The 17,415-nt window shown below is 42.5% G+C and overlaps 1 protein-coding gene across 1 annotated transcript in view; it reads left to right on the top strand.

The window, feature by feature from the left end:
* Window positions 1-17,415, top strand: part of LOC308293231 (thrombospondin type-1 domain-containing protein 7A-like) — a gene marked incomplete at both ends in the record, with an annotated part of 287,387 nt that overhangs the window by 101,889 nt on the left and 168,083 nt on the right. Inside the window, 1 exon segment of the mRNA XM_080735667.1 lies at window positions 6,021-6,215. Coding sequence (XP_080591793.1) covers window positions 6,021-6,215 — 195 coding nt within the window.

Genomic DNA, 17,415 nt, shown 5'->3' with positions numbered 1-17,415 from the left:
AATTAATTAAAGTTAAAACATTAACATTTAGAAAATATAAATAATATATAAATAATAACTTGATCGGATCGGTGATTGATCGGTATCGGGTGATCAAACTTTTGTGATCGGTGCTCGGTGATCGGTTCCAAAAAACCTGATCGGACCATCCCTAATGTCTAGGGTACCAAGCCGAGGGCCACAACATTGAATTATGTCTAGGGTACCAAGCCGAGGGCCACAACATTGAATTATGTCAAGGGTACCAAGCCGAGGGCCACAACATTGAATCATGTCTAGGGTACCAAGCCGAGGGCCACAACATTGCAGGGGGCGACGGTGGCGTTCCCACTACTCCAGTGACAGTTCAGATATCGTTGTTGTCGGGTGAAAATCTTGTATGTCCAAAACCGTTCGTTTTGCATTTATCATTTTAAAAATGATAACGCCTCGCGGTGCTCGCGGTGCGAGGCGTTGTGTGCTTGTAGATCTGCTGTTTTCACTACTTTTGTGCGACGGCCTCGTATGATGAAGCAGGACTTTACTTTGTGAAAGAACGTACAAATTTGAGATACGAGGTTTCCGCCCAACAATGACGATAGTGTTGTTGCTGCTCTTATACCACCATTATTACTGGGGTTGGTGTGGGCCAGACAGTAGCCCCACCTATTGGGGAACCCTGTTGTAGATCGTCTGTTTTCAGGTTTTGTCAGGTTCGGGGATGTGACGGTGATGAATCCATGGGGGCAGATGACACTGACATCATCATCATCAGAACCATCAGTGTCATACTGACAATCTAATGATCTCCTCCCAGCATGCATCACTCCCCTCCCCTCTCGGATTATCAGTGACATAGCGTCACATAAGAAAAACTCCTTCTAACGCTATGGACCAGAGATACACCACATTCCTCCCCCCCTTCTTTATCGACCTCCTGTTGTCTTCTTCCTGATGAGAATGGATTGTTTCGTCCCCGCGGCTTTCTGACACATCATGTGACTGACCCTTCACCCCCCCCGCTATCCCCCCTCCCCTCCCCCCTCCGTCATGGTGGGGATCTTAACCCCCCCCCCCCCTTAATGATGAGATGGGGGGGGGGGGGGGGGGGTTTGCAGGAACCCCCTGCGGTTCAGGATCGATGCGACGTCCACAGTTGCTAGATCTCACAATATTTAACCCATTGCGATCGGGAACGCGTCCATGTCACGTTTTATGCTTTAACTATTAAAAAAAAAAAAATTTTTTTACGTGAAAACGTGTGCAAGTGTCTTTCAATATTTTTGACCCCGATTCTATAAATGTCTTCTACATCCTTCTTCTAAATCAGTGATTCTCAGTATTTTTCATGTCAAGGACCCCCCAAAAATGACATGTATTTGGTCCGGGGACCCCCATCTCAAAATATGTTGTTGCAGGGACCCCACCCAGAAGCAAATATCTCAGTTACAAATGTTCGTTTTTAAAAATATATATTCAAAGGATTTGCAAAAGAAAATCATGATTTTTCATAAATAGCAGATATACAAGCTCACTGCGCTGTCAGCTTATAATAGATCTGCTACTTTTAAGTATAAAATATGTCCAGGTATTCATGGGTTAATACATCCCGTTCCCCCCCGCCCGGCCACATCCTTGAAAAGACCCCCAAACGTCTACACATTTAATATGTCCTGTCCGTCAGCCGCTGTCTTGTCCATCCCCCCCCCCCCCCCCCCCCTATAAAAAATGTCCGTGAAGTCTTCCTGGCATCTTGTCATGGCAGACATTGTGACAGGGAACCACAGCAGATGGTAATGCGGTGTTAATTGTGGCCCGTGTTGTTTTTTACAACATTAGCTGTTTGTGTTTGTGTGTTAGGAGCTGCATGGTGCCGGTCAGGGACGTGCTGGCCATTGGGAAAAGCGGGACAACTCCCGAACGGCCGGTTCATTCCCGGCCGGTCCAGGCCGGCCATTAGGAAAAGAATTCAAATAAAATGTCGGCCTTCGTGCAATTTTGGGGGCTGTGCGGCCAACAAAGTAAATAGTCACTGTCGGGCAGAAACCTCGTATCTCCAAGTTTCAAATTTGTAAATTCTTTCGCAAAGCCCTGCTTCATCATACAAGGCCGTTGCACAAAAGTAGTGAAAACAGCAGATCTACAAGCACACAACGCCTCGCGGTGCGAGGCGGTGTGTGCTTGTAGATCTGCTGTTTTCACTAGTTTAAATCATATTTAAAATTATGAATACAAAACAAACGGTTTTGGACATACATGGTTTCCACCAGACAACAACGAAATATAACTCATGTACAGTAATTGGCCCACTGGCTTGTCACTTGTCATGATCTGAAATGGCAAATCTTTGAGTAGCAGCAGCGCTATAGAGAGAGATCTCTCTCTATAGCGCTCAAAACAATGAGGGCCTCTACAACTCTTTTTCCCGGGCTGAATCAGGGGCCCAGCACGTCCCTGGTGCTGGTACACACTAACATGCACGCACGCACGCACATTAATTAATAATTACCTTCATCCTTGTTCACCTGTCCAAACTGTCTTGCTGTGACAACGGCTTTACTGAAGCTGCACAAGTTGGATCATAAACTTCACTTTTTTCAGCTGTAGAGACATGGTTGTTATTTTGTTATAATGATTATTTTAAAAACATTAAAAAAAAAATGTTAAATAGCCGCAAGCTCACGGCTCGCTTGAGCTTGAAGAAAGGCTATTCTATTCACAGCTGGCCAGTAGTGGTGCTATACTGCTTTTGTTGGTACATTTACCAAGAAAAGCAGAATAGATGTGGGCATCCTCTGTTCCAAGGCCAGTAGAGAAGTGGTCCTTGGTCTCCACTCCCAGCTTCTTCTGGGTTTCTATGAACTCCCTTTTCTCCCCAGTTTCAGTCATACACACACGCACGCACGCACGCGCGCACACACACACACACACACACACACACACACACACACACACACACACACACACACACACACACACACACACACACACACACACACACACACACACACACACACACACACAGCTGTTGTATCTTGTACTGCCAGTGTGGAACCTCCGTCCTACTCCTGGGTTTGAACCCCCAGAACCATTGGGTAAAGGTTGGATTTGAACCCCCTGACCCATTGGGTAAAGTGTGGATTTGAACCCCCAGAACCATTGGGTAAAGTGGATTTGAACCCCCTGACCCATTGGGTAAAGGGTGGATTTGAACCCCCTGACCCATTGGGTAAAGGGTGGATTTGAACCCCCAGAACCATTGGGTAAAGGGTGGATTTGAACCCCCAGACCCTTTGGGTAAAGGGTGGATTTGAACCCCCAGATTGGGTAAAGTGCCAGCCCGGTGATGGGCCTCCTAAGCAGGCTCAATCTTGTTCTTGTGGTCATCATGACCCAGCCTGGAACCAGACCAATCCGCCTGGGAAAAAACAAAAACTTGCCCTTGGTGAATATGGGTCTGGCCCCGCTCAATTGTGAATCCATTTCCTCTCCTCAGAGATTTGGGGGACCAATCAGGGCCCAGCATTGGTCTGGTCTAACCAATCGTGTCCAGAGCCATTTTGTTTTAACCCACCCCTTGGAAATGAAAATTCTGCCCACGAGTTCAGACTAATATCCGATACGCAGTGAGGAATTAGTATGAGCAACACCAGGCTAATCATGACCCACATTTCATGATGACCATCGGTTATGAAAGAATCAATTATGTTTATTTAACAAAAACACATTGTTGGATAATCAACCACTAATTATGATGTAATTGATTCATTTGAGCGTGTTTGTATTAGTCTGGGGCTGACGGAATCAATCAGTTTGCGGTTATATTGCATTGCTCCGTGCGCGTGCGCGTGTGTGTGCGTGCATGCATGTGTGTGTGTGTGTGTGTGTGTGTGTGTGTGTGTGTGTGTGTGTGTGTGTGTGTGTGTGTGTGTGTATGTGTGTGTGTGTGTGTGTGTGTGTGTGTGTGTGTGTGCGCATGCGTGCGTGCGTGCGTGTTATCTTAACGTTGGGTAAATCATTCAGAACAAGATGTCTTGGCAGACGTCCGTGTTGTCAGACATTCAGAGCTCTTCCTCTAATGATGCTACAGTGTGTGGTTTTATTGATGCGGTGTATTTATCCTGCTGGCTGACCTTCTCCTCACACTGGATGCATTAAGACATTTAGACCAGGAACGCATTATTTTATGCTTTAAATATTGAAAAATCTATTTTGAAAAATCGTGAACATTGTGCAATTCTTGACCCGATTCTAAAAGTGTCTTTTAAATCTTTATAAGGTTTTTTTTTTTTTTTTTTAAACCTATGTTTCTATGTCAGTGATGCTCAAACCTTTTCATGTGAAGGACCCCCCAACATGATATGTATTTGGCCACGGACCCCCATCTCAAAATATTTAGTTCCAGGGACCCCCCAGAAGCAAAATTTGCAGTTACAAATGTTTGCTTAAAAAATAGATATATTTAAAGATTTTCACAAATGTTCGGTGCCGCGCTGTGAGCTTGTATATCTGCTGTTTTTAAAGCATTCAATAATTCCAGGCCTGGATGCATTAAACATGGAGGAGATCCTGAACATCTGTGAGGAGCAAAGGTTCAGCTCTGCTCTGGTAGTAACACTATACGCCCACGCACCAATGAGCTGGCTCGCTGAGTTAAAGGCTATGTGTTGTACATCCAATGAGCTGCCTCTCCTGTGTTAAAGGCTATGTGTTGTACAACCAATGAGCTGCCTCCCCTGTGTTAAAGGCTATGTGTTGTACAACCAATGAATGAACAGCCTCTCCTGCATGTGTTAAAGGCTGCTTTGATATACAACCAAGCAGCAGTATTTTGGGGGGTCCCCAGATGATTAGTTTAATGTTTGATGTACCACCAAGCGGCAGTATTTTGGGGGGTCCCCAGATGATTAGTTTAATGTTTGATGTACAACCAAGCAGCAGTATGTAATGTTGGGGGGTCCCCAGATGATTAACAGTAAACAAACAAACCAACATACATTATGCACAATATACAGTATCTGCAAGACCTTTTCAATAACAACTTGGCCAAATTGTCAAATATTACGTAAGATGGAAGCAAATGTGAAAATATCCGTTCTGCTATGCAAGCCGTCGTGAGTTTGTAGTTTGTCTATTTTAACAATATTTATCTGTGGAAGCGAGTCAAACTAAATCTTATGCCTACTATTCCAAGTGCTTGTCAGTCTGAAGTGAGTTGTGCATTTTATGAGTTTTATGAGTTCATTTCATGATGTCCCACGAAGCTTGGGACGGACAGATATACATATACACAAAGCCAGATGTAGGAACGGTCAGCACCGCTCAAAAATGTTCCCTCTTGTTACTGAAAAAAGCATTCTGTAGCAACGACTAGCTATGAGAATTGAGTATACGAATAACAGTCTAAGTCCATATATATATATATTTTTTGGAATATAGATATTTTTTGTAAACCACAAACTAGTCATTTCTAATTTGTTAAATTGTTAATGCACGCCCCCCTCATTTTGTTCAATTGTCTGTTTTAATGTTATCTGCTCCCTTTGTCTGCTGAATATTGCTTGTACGGACTTATACTGTTGTTCCACAAACTGTTGGAGATATACTGTTTTTACACTTTCATAATAATTTTCAACATAATACTTTTAAAGTGTTATGTCTTATAATTCCTAATATATATATATGAGTTAAGTAAAAAAATCTAATTCAACAAAATGAGGGTCTGCATTGAGAATTTAACAGATTAATAACTTCTAGTTTGTGGTTTACAGTCTGGTAAATCAAAAACATATCTATAGTCATTCAGCTCTGTTGGAGCTGATATCTGTTGAGTCGTGCTTGCATAACGTCTTCAGACTAGGATTTGAGTCTAGGATGTACAGGCTATGCTACACACACACATTTTACTATGGCAAAACGCTGAGGAAAAAGGCTACGGACACACGCGCCGCTCAAAAAGTACATGTATTCCAATGCTCCTGTTAATGCTGGTTAAATATTATGTATGATTATTTGTCCCTGTGCTCTGCCCCTCCCTCCAGGGGAGTACGTGGAGAGGCAGCTGTGCCGCGATGCCATCCTGCCCATGCCCGTGATGTGCGAGGTGCCCTGCTCCAAGGACTGTGCCCTGAGCCCCTGGACCTCCTGGACGATGTGCTCACACACCTGCTCTGGGAAGAACACCGAGGGGAGGCAGATGAGGGCCAGATCCATACTGGCTTATAACGCTGGAGAGGGTGAGTTCATCAACACTCTGCTACACAGAGGTTATGTGTTTCACCAAGTCCTGAAAATATAGAATAAAAATAAAATAAACGCATGGGTTCATCAGAGGGTGAGTTCCTCCATCCACACTCTGCTAAACAGAGCTTATGCTCTTACAGTGGTATCCTGTTGACTTTGTCCCACTTGCCAAACTGGTTTCCATAGAACCCTAAAGGTACCTACATTAGGAACGCCCCCCGATTATTTAGCCACCCCCACAGAAATATTTGATTTATTTCAACCAATCTTATGACACAATGGGAGGCCTCCAGGGGCATGTTTTAGCCTAAACTTCGCTCTTTGAAAAAACAAAGGCGTGTAGTAAAAAACAGAACCTCTGGCAAAACCAAACCCATACGTACCTTTGAGGACAAAGTCAACAAGAGTTCATCCAACACCAGTGTTGATTTCGTCGACTAAAACTATGACAAAAAATGTTTGTCGACTGTGTTTTTGTCACTGACAAAAACTAAATAAAAACGAAATAAAAACTAAGCTGTGATGACTAAAACTATAAGACTAAATATATTGACAACGTTGTCAACAAAATTAAAACTAGACTAAAACGTTAGGGAGGGACTGGTGGGGAAGAGAGTCATTTTATGTTTGGTTGCTCTCAGGTTTTGCTCGCTTAAAATAGCAGATCTACAAGCTTGTGAGCTTGTATTTTCAGCACGCAAACCAAGTGTAAAATCAGTCATTACGATGCCATCAATCTCTGCCAAAATACATTTTAGTTGACTAAATCAACTGTAGATTTAGTCGCCTAAAATCCTATGATATTTAGTCGACTAAAATTAGACTAAAACTAAATGACATTTTATTCAAAAGACTATGACTAAAACTGAATCAAAATGTGCTGTCAAACACAACACTGGCCAACACTCTGCTGAACAGAGGTTATGTGTTTCGCAAAGTCCCGAAAATATAAAATAGAAATAAAATAAACGCATGTGTTTATCAGAGGGTGAGTTCCTCCATCCACACTCTGCTAAACAGAGCTTATGCTCTTATGTTCAGGTTCAGGTTTATTGTCACATATATCCATACAATGTGCAGCTTGTGCAGCTTGTGCTAACCCTGCAAGCCAAATGACGTCATGACGTTATGATAATGTCCTCCGGTGACTCCGGTGACGTTCAGAACCAGGCCAGATCACAGCCCATATGGGGATGATCTTGACGTCATTACCAGGACGTCATATGGCCTTTTTTGTTTGACAGGATTATTGTTATTGTTTGTGATGTAGGTTGAAATATGAGCATGTAAGGTTATATTCTGGGACGTATCTGACTAGTTATGATATTTATCTGGCCTCGATCAGATCCTCTCTGATTAATCCAGGATGTCCGTTTTCGTGGGCAGGATTTATGTTGGTTGAAATCAGGTGATATTCTAGGCCAGATCTGACTAGTCATGGTTTGACTTGATCTGGCCCCAATCCAGACGTCACTGATTGGTCCAGGTCCTGACCGTGCTTGCTGGGAAGAGCAAGCCAGTTACCAACAAAAGTGTAGACCTACATCCCATACCATACAGTGTAACAGTGTACAGCTTAAAAAGTGTGTGCAGTGGCTATTGCCTATGTTTCAACCGTTCAGCAACCTGACTGCTTGGGCAAAAAAAAAAACTATTACTGAAACGATTGGTGTGTGATTTGATGCTCGACCAGTATTTGTGGGTTTCGCCAAGTCCCAGAAAAGGCGCTCTGTGATTGGCCCGTAGCAGTCACTTTGATTGGCAGTTCAAACGGTCACCCCAAAGCCTGATTTATGAGACAGCTTGTGTGGGACAACCAAGGCACGGATGTGTTTGTAATGACAACTCATCAAAACACATGCAACAAATTGCATATGCAGCAATATGCGTATGAGCTCCGCTCTGTGCTGTGAGGTCTGCTGGGGAAACTGGATGACAGCCTAATAGACCCCATGGACGGTCATCTGGGATCTTTATAAGTAGGAAAATTAGCATATAGATATTATTTAGTCTGGAGTGGTCTGTTAACACATCGGGTGCCCAGAATTATTCAACATTTAATTTGCTGGTGCCCATGGCAACCCGCCATTTTACCTACCTTCGAAGTACTGGCGAGAAAAGTAATCCGAGTAAATGTAATCCAAGCATGTCCTGTTTATTTCGCGACCGTTTTTTATCAATTCTAAGCCACAGCGTTTGTGGTACGGCCGGTAGAAGAGGCCGCCGTTTTGAGAAAAAAGAGGAAAAGAATCCGGAGAAAACTGCATTTTTGTGCAGCCGTTAAACAGGAAGTCAACGAGACAGACAGCACGTCCTGGTCACGTGATTTCACGCTGCATTTTGGGAAATGGAGTTTGTTTCATCACCGCGGTAGCCAAGTACAGTAGCTACAGTACAGTATAGTTTACTGTACAACACGTCGAACGTGTCGTTGGGCACACGTAAACATCAAAGAGATTGGCGTGTGGGCACCACGTGGGCATATAATGTGTTAAGCTGTGAAAGGGGGCATGTCCACAGAAGGTTCTCCAACCCCCCCCCCACACACACACACACACACACATATTTTTTGCATATACGTGCTTTGGATTAAACGCCTACAAGATTTTAACATATATAACATTGCTGTGCTAGAACGGTTGTGTCATGTTTGTTCTAACTCATTGTGCTGCACCATATCTTCAGTTTGGTGTAGACATTAAGCACATGTCACCGTGATATGAATGTGTTCCTCCCTCCACAGCCACCGCTAGGGTTGTGATATGAGTGTGTTCCTACAGCCACCGCTAGGGTTGTGATGTGAGTGTGTTCCTACAGCCACCGCTAGGGTTGTGATGTGAGTGTGTTCCTCCCTCCACAGCCACCACTAGGGTTGTGATATGAGTGTGTTCCTACAGCCACCGCTAGGGTTGTGATGTGAGTGTGTTCCTCCCTCCACAGCCACCACTAGGGTTGTGATATGAGTGTGTTCCTACAGCCACCGCTAGGGTTGTGATGTGAGTGTGTTCCTCCCTCCACAGCCACCGCTAGGGTTGTGATATGAGTGTGTTCCTCCCTCCACAGCCACCACTAGGGTTGTGATATGAGTGTGTTCCTACAGCCACCGCTAGGGTTGTGATGTGAGTGTGTTCCTCACTCCACAGCCACCACTAGGGTTGTGATATGAGTGTGTTCCTACAGCCACCGCTAGGGTTGTGATGTGAGTGTGTTCCTCCCTCCACAGCCACCACTAGGGTTGTGATATGAGTGTGTTCCTACAGCCACCGCTAGGGTTGTGATGTGAGTGTGTTCCTCCCTCCACAGCCACCACTAGGGTTGTGATGTGAGTGTGTTCCTCCCTCCACAGCCACCGCTAGGGTTGTGGCCTGGATCACTGTCATGCAGGGTAAGATGTAGTAGAGGCTGCTGTGTCTTCATAGAAGCTTAGAGAAACTCCATAGCTGCATAGAGGTCTAGAGACTCCATAGATAGAGGTCTAGAGACTCCATAGATAGAGGTCTAGAGACTCCATAGATAGAGGTCTAGAGACTCCATAGATAGAGGTCTAGAGACTCCATAGATAGAGGTCTAGAGACTCCATAGATAGACTCCATAGATAGACTCCATAGCTGGATAGAGGTCTCCATAGCTGTAGTAATTGTAGTCAGTGGTGCAAATACATTGACCACTTAAGCCCTATTTTATGCTCAAACATAGACAATCTACAAGCTCACAACGTGATGCGATGCGCTGTGGGATTGTAGATGGGTAGATTAGTTTTCTTTTTTTTTGTGTGTGTGATAGCTTTTGAAAAGAAAACACATATATTACTTTTACTTTGGCACTATAAGAACATTTCGATGCCAATCCTACTTTTGTACTTTTAGCCAGGTCACATTTTGCATACAGGACTTTAAACTTTTAACAGAGTACATTTCTACATGGTGGTATTGGATTTATGTGCAGTATGGATGAGCAATGCAGCCATAAGAGCATCTCAGTAGAGGGGTTTACTTTTTACTTCAAACTCTCAGCAATTCTTCCACCACTCACTGTAGTCAGTGCTAGAGAATATTACTGTAGTTGGAGACTGAGTGTGTTAGTGAATATTACTGTAGTTTGAGAGTGGAGAGAGAGTCAGTATTTTATTCACAGTGTCAGAGCCTTCATGCATAAGAGATACATTGAGCTCATTCTCTATCGTACACTACTTTCTGGCTCCTCTTTAATAAATGTATGAATCGTCTTTATAGAATTGATCACAACTTCATACATTCCTCTGCTCTTTCTCAAGGTGTTTCCCGGCTGTCCATGGTTCCTCCCATCTTTGGTACTTGTATTATACATTATATGTTCTTATATAAGAGTAGAGATGTTATACCCTATAGTTAGACGTACAGTAGTAGAGAGGTCCTGAGAGGGCTTTTAGCTGATGTTGTAAAACACGTAGCCTCCCTTAGGCTGCATATGGTTACTGTCGGGCAGCAGAAACCCTCTATCTCCATGTTGCAACCTTATTTTGTAAATGAATACCCTTCATTGTCCTACTACAGTGAAAAGTGGCAAAAATTGCAGATATACAAGCTCACAACGCATCACAGTACATCATGTGATGTGTTGTGAGGTTGTAGATCTACTAGTTTTTGCAAATGTTTTAATGTAAAAGTGAAAGTGTCTATATGGGAAGGGTATTTCACCAATGAAAAGTACAACCAAGAGCTTGGGACTCAATAACTACCACATTGGATCCAAAGAATGAACACCCCAACTTATAAATATATTTTTTCCGATTCCTAACGGCTTTGGACGTACAAGGTTTCCACCCGTCAGCGACCATATGTTTTATTAAGTAGAAGGAGATAGAGATGTGTGTGTCTAGTCCAGATCCCTCAGTCTGTTAAATGCTGCTGGGTGCACGGTGTGCTGGCTCAGCTGAATCTCTGATGTTTGGAGCAGCGTAGAGAGAAGACCTGAACCTAACAGCATATAGAGCATGGCAGCAGAAGTGGTGTGACAAAAAAATCTCCCATTCATTTTCCCCATAGACTTTTACAAAAAATATTTATAACAATTGTGTAAAGCCTAGAACCAAGCCATACAGGATGGCAGTGAATCATGACCATACAACATTTGATCCTATATGAAAACGTATTTTAATATTTCATTATTTGATACATTTAATAAATATCCTTTGTTTTAGCGATTTTCAAAATGTTCTTTGCACAGAAAAAACTGTTTTATGATCATGACATCCTGGATTCTATGCTTAACATAATTGTTCTAAATATCTTCGTGAAAGTCTATGAGGAAATGAACAGGAGATTTGTTTAGTGGCACCAGTACCACGGCCACTGCGATGCTCTATAGCTGTAATGGAGAAGGTCTGAACTAAACCGCCCATAGCTGGGTAGCCTGGGATTCAGTAGCATGTTGGGTTTCTGATCCAGTCGGAAGCGGAAACAACCTACGTCATGTTGTAGTCATCAGACTGACTACACTTTGGAGGGACAGCGAATACACTTCCTGGCACCGGTTCTGACAATTTGGCTGGAACTACCAAACCGGAAACAGTTTTAAAGATTTGGCTTTTAATAAAGGCTTTTATGCCTGTATTAGATAGGACAGTAGAGTCTACTGTCCTATCTAATAAAGGCATAAAAGCCTCTACTGAGTAGACTCACAGGAAATGGGGGGGGGGGGGGGGGTGAGCGACATGCGGCAAATGTTGTCCGGATCGGGAATCGAACTGGCGCCGCCGCCCGACATCCATGCGTATGTGGCAATGCCTGAGTGGTATGCGCCTGGACCAGTAGCACCCCCCCCCCCCCCCCCCCCAACTCGCAGCAACTGGCAAGACTTCACTTCTCTAGCATTTAAATAGTGATTGGGGAAACAAACAGGGGAGACCAAAACAAAACTACGCCGCTCATTCTGCCTGTTGCCGGATCAGGCCACGCCTAGACCGGATCAATTGAGGGTATGTGTGTGACATCATCATCATACCCGGAACGTATGCGGGAACGCCTACTGAGTGGCAAAAAAAATTACTTTCTGGCCTTGACAGACCATACATCCAAACAGAACAGTCCTATCTGATTGTATTAAACGACGTTAAACAACGTTAAACTCACTTTGCCACTCACTTTGCCACTCGATTTGCCACTCAAAACTTATACCAGGTTTGTAGAAAGCCTGGTGACGTGAGGTGACGTAAATATTTGTGCAAGTCTTTGAATACGTCTGGTCCTTATGCGGGCAGGAGCCTATATCACGTTTCTGTAGTGGGAGATTATTGGAGACGCCCCAGCCATGATGCTCAAGTTCCCTGGACATGACCTTGACGCATCACGTTGGAACACACTTGTAGATCCGCAATTGTTTTTGGTGAATGTTTCCCCCATAGTAGGGATGCTGGTTAAATGAATCAAGTATGAAGTTATGTTCAAACTATTCTCTAACGTTTTCCTACAGGACACATACTGTAGCTTAGTGGGAAAGATTTACATATGTATGTGCCGTAATATGACCTAAATGTAAGGTTCTATAATGTAACAATGTAATACAGGTGTGACCTTAGACAAACATGTTTGAGAACTACTGGTATAAACAACAAGAAGAGGTTTACTTATCAGAGGACACACATTTGATTGAAATCTTTATTTCAGGGAAATCCATTGAGACCAGGGTCTCGTTTGGGTGCCCTGTGTACAAAAATAACATTTACAACAATGTGCAGAGCAGACATATTGTAGGCAGCAAGGTACAACAACTAAAAAAAGTATTCAAAAATATTACAAATCTAATATTACACCTTATGCTAATGTATGGACATCTCTGTTGTTTCATACACCATCTTTGGGCATATGCTACACTATTGTTATTTATAATTTGAGCTTGACTGTGATACATGTGGCTACTCGCACAGGACTTCGCACAGGGCCTCGCATTTCTCCCAGACGGCTCTGATTACACGCATCAGGTTCATATGTAGGCCTATTTTTACAGTATCAGGTCAGCTAAAATATCTCTTAAACATAAAAATAAACAAGGACATCCAGCTTCAAAGTTTTCCTGATATTGTTTCTTCCATGCCTGCTGAAGGCTGCACTGCAGCTCAGTACTTCTAGGAACCGTGACTTGACTTTCTGAGATCTGTCTGTCTTGTCAAATACAACCCGGATGGTTTACCTTGCAAGAAGAGCTTTGTAAATATGATATGATTATTATTATTCTTCCTCCCAGGAGCCTGGGAAGAGCATCCTACTGAAGTGTAGAATGTACAATGATCACTTCTAAAACTTTCTCCAGTAACAAAGCAGATGCACTCACTGAACTGTGGGAAATTACATCCAAGGGCTAAAGTACTGTCTGAGACGCACGCACGCAAACACGCATGCATGCATATTCCGTTGTGCTCAAACGTATTCAAACCCACTCTGCAAATCTGGTTTATTGGCTAAATTCACAAACTGTCAACTGAATGAAATAAATAAATCATACAAGAACAATGGGACTAGCTCAACAAAAGTTTTTTTTTTCTTTTTCCAAATTCAATGCTAAATGCCACTTTCAATGTCACTTTCAATTATTCAACTCTTAATTACACCTAAAAACATCTGTAATACAACTGCAATCGACTAATATAGTTGCATCAGATGTGCAATCTGGTCTGACTAGTGTGTTGACTTGTTGACTGTGATTAGAGCAGCTAGAAACATGGCTAAGTCTAAGGAAGGGTCAGACAAGTTCAGAGAAGAGATTATTGCTCTGTGCAAAAAAATAAAAGGTTATAAAACAATTGCAAAGACACTGAATGTTCCAAAAGGTACGGTTTTGAACATATAGTTCACAAGTTCTAAGTCAAAGGAACAATTGCTACACTAATAAACCAAATTTTCAGAGGGCGTTAAATAATTTCGGTAGAATACAGAATATCTCTCAAAATATTGATTCTAGAGATTATTGAATTGTAGTTTGAGAACAATCCTCTTCCTTTGACAAGCAGCATGATCTATTTCTGTATTCTGTATTTGACAGCCGATTTGACAGCTGGGATTATGAATGTTGAAGTATGTAACAACTCCAGGTTCAAAAGACTCTTACTGAGAGCAGCAACACATTCTGTATGAGACTAATCCGACAACACACACGCAGCTCAACGAATGATAACAATAATACGAGTGTCATATGAATTATAACGATATTAAGAGCGTCGCGCTCGTAGCTGACAACGTCTCCACAGTGACAGACACACAGAAGAATGAGAGTGAGAATTGTCTTGTCTGTCGTTTTGGTGTACAAGATAAAACGCTCCACTTAATTAACACTAGCAGAGATATAAAAAAGAACCCTTAATTAACACTAGCAGAGATATAAAAAAGAACCCTTAATTAACACTAGCAGAGATATAAAAAAGAACCCTTAATTAACACTAGCAGAGATATAAAAAAGAACCCTTAATTAACACTAGCAGAGATATAAAAAAGAACCCTTAATTAACACTAGCAGAGATATAAAAAAGAACCCTTAATTAACACCAGCAGAGATATAAAAAAGAACCGCTGCAACATTCTTCAACCGGTGCCAAAGAAGAGGGAAAAGTTTAATTGCGACCGCTTAAATATTTAACGGTTAATTTAAGCGTCCATTTCATTACAGCCACAGCGTCAGTACTAATGGTTGTCTGGTATTTAACCCATTAAGGTCTAGAATTATTGAATGCTTTAACCAGTGAAAAATAGAAGATATACAAGCTCACAGCGCGGCACCGAGTGCCGCGCTGTGAGCTTGTAGATCTGCTATTTTTGAAAAAGTTGTGAATACATGTATTTTCAAAGCGAACGTTTGTAACTAAAATATTGCTTCTGGGTGGTCCCTGGAACTAAATATTTTGAGATGCGGGTCCGTGGCCAAATACATATCATTTTGGGGGTCCTTCACATGAAAAGGTTTGAGAACCACTGACATAGTAGTCTCTCAAGAACAGACTAACTGAGCTCCAGTTGAGCGAAAAGGACCTTTTCTTTGACGATGGCTGGCCAGATTGCTGACATAGAAATGTAGTTTTTTTTCCCAAAAACCTTAGAAGGATCCAAAAGACACTTATAGAATCGGGTCAAAATTCTAATTTTCACGATTTTTCAAAAATAGCAGATCTACAAGCTCGTAGTGCGGCACTCGGTGCCGCGCTGTGAGCTTGTATATCTGCTATTTTTTTAATAGTTAAAGCATTCAATAATTCTAGGCCTGAATGGGTTAATGATCATCAGCGGTGGCTGATGTGATGTGTGAATATGAATATCCATCCTGTGTAATCCAATCATATTTAATGTTATGAATCACAACCAGATGAAGGACGTCCCTGCTATGCAGAGGTCAATTATATCCTCTCTCTGTTGGGTAGAAACATCATTTAGTAGAAACATCATTTAGTAGGGGGAAATAAGGGAGAATTCGTTACGCGTTGGATGCAAGCATGACATTTGGTTACAGATGTCTAAGGACCCCTTAGCTGAGAGAGAGATGAAGCAGGGACCCCCAGATTCCATATAGTTTCATCATTTGACAGCACGATCATCAGTGTATTTTGGATTCATGTCAATTTGTGTTTTCAGATATATTAACCACTTGAACCGTCAATACTTAATAAACTTGACCTTTCACTCTGTACTTAGTCTGCTCTTTTTCCCCTCTACACCAAACCTCTTTGCCAAAAATAGCCGATCTACAAGCTCAGCTCGTAGATCGGCTAGTTTTGGCTAAAGTTCTCAGAATATGGACGTTAGGGTTCAAGTGGTTAATATAAAGAACAAGAAAAAAGGTTTCTATCACATAAAGAATTGGAGGACCCCCTGTAGTAACTCTGAGGACCCCCTAGGGGTCCCGGACCCCCTGTTGAAGACCCCTGTCCTAAGACATCCTAGAAGGGGTGCCCCAAAACAATCTCAAACCGGAAGTTAGTTATGGACACAATTCTAAATGGCTGCCTAAACTGTTGACCCGTTGACTCAAAAGACACCAAAAGAATCTCCAAAAAGCATAGAATTTGGCCCCAAAACTCTTGAACAGGAAGTTATTGACACAATTGAAAATGGCTGCCTACAGTGTTGGCTATTGACTCAAAACACCTATAGAATCTCATAGAGGAATACACTTTGGCACATGTGTCAAAAAGTATTCTTTACAGCCCTCCTCTGAGACACAGAGGCAGTACACAGTACATCCACAGTACATCTGCAGAAACTGCAACAGAGACTGCCACTCGAGCAACGGACTGTTCAGCCACAGCAGGGCCTGAAACCATAGACCAAGAGTCTTCAACAGGGGGTCTGGGACCCCTAGGGGGTCCTCAGAGTTACTACAGGGGGTCCTCCAAATCTAAAATCTCCTTTTTAGCCAGATTCTTAAGCAGATTCTGAGAACTTACCCAAATTGGACACAACCTTTTAGTCAACTGGCAACATTTTCTCCATGTTCATATAGCCTAATTGGAACACACAAATGCTCAAAATGAAAAGAAAAAAAAACACTATCTACTCTGTCAATGTCTGTGGACACCTGCCTACCAGTGACATCATTGTTGTCATAGTTTTTAAAACACAATGTCTACTTTTTCATCATGCGATCTTTCCAGGAATAGAATGCCCACAATAACTTTCCCATCGATGATTGATTGATTGAGTTATGTATTAGAAATTTTGCATAGGAAAAGGTACAGTTTCATAACACTGATACAAGGTCAACAAAAAGGAAACTCTGGTAAGGCGATGCTTATTTCCGTTGAGATCCTTCTCTTTAACTCATAACATTGAATGACAGACAGATAGAACACAGTACTGTGCAGTAGATCTATATCAGAAAAGCACTTGTAAACAAAAGAAACAAAAACAGTGCAAAAGTTATTTACAATAGGAGGGTCTGGGGGTGGGGGGGGGGGTAAGGTTAGGACAGGATAGTTGTTACCAGTTTGGAGCAGCTGCCGCCTGTAAGTGGTTTTTCAGGGCCGTTTTAAAGCACGTTAGGGATTTGCACTCCTTTAAGGCCTTCAGTAGGGTGTTCCACATTTTAGTGGTATAGCAGGAGAACGAATTTGACCCTTAGGACCATAATTGCTTCGTTAGGGTCCTGTCCGTGGAATAGGATGTCACTAGTAGGCCGGTGTCTGAACTGTTCACAGCCAATGATAGCAAAACATAATGAGCATTAGTTAGGACC

The sequence above is a fragment of the Nannobrachium achirus genome, assembly GCF_963921795.1.
Source record: "Nannobrachium achirus genome assembly, chromosome: 10".
In the NCBI taxonomy this organism is placed as follows: domain Eukaryota; kingdom Metazoa; phylum Chordata; class Actinopteri; order Myctophiformes; family Myctophidae; genus Nannobrachium; species Nannobrachium achirus.
Note: the sequence above shows the minus strand (reverse complement) of the source record. Positions and strands in the feature narration are given on the sequence as shown.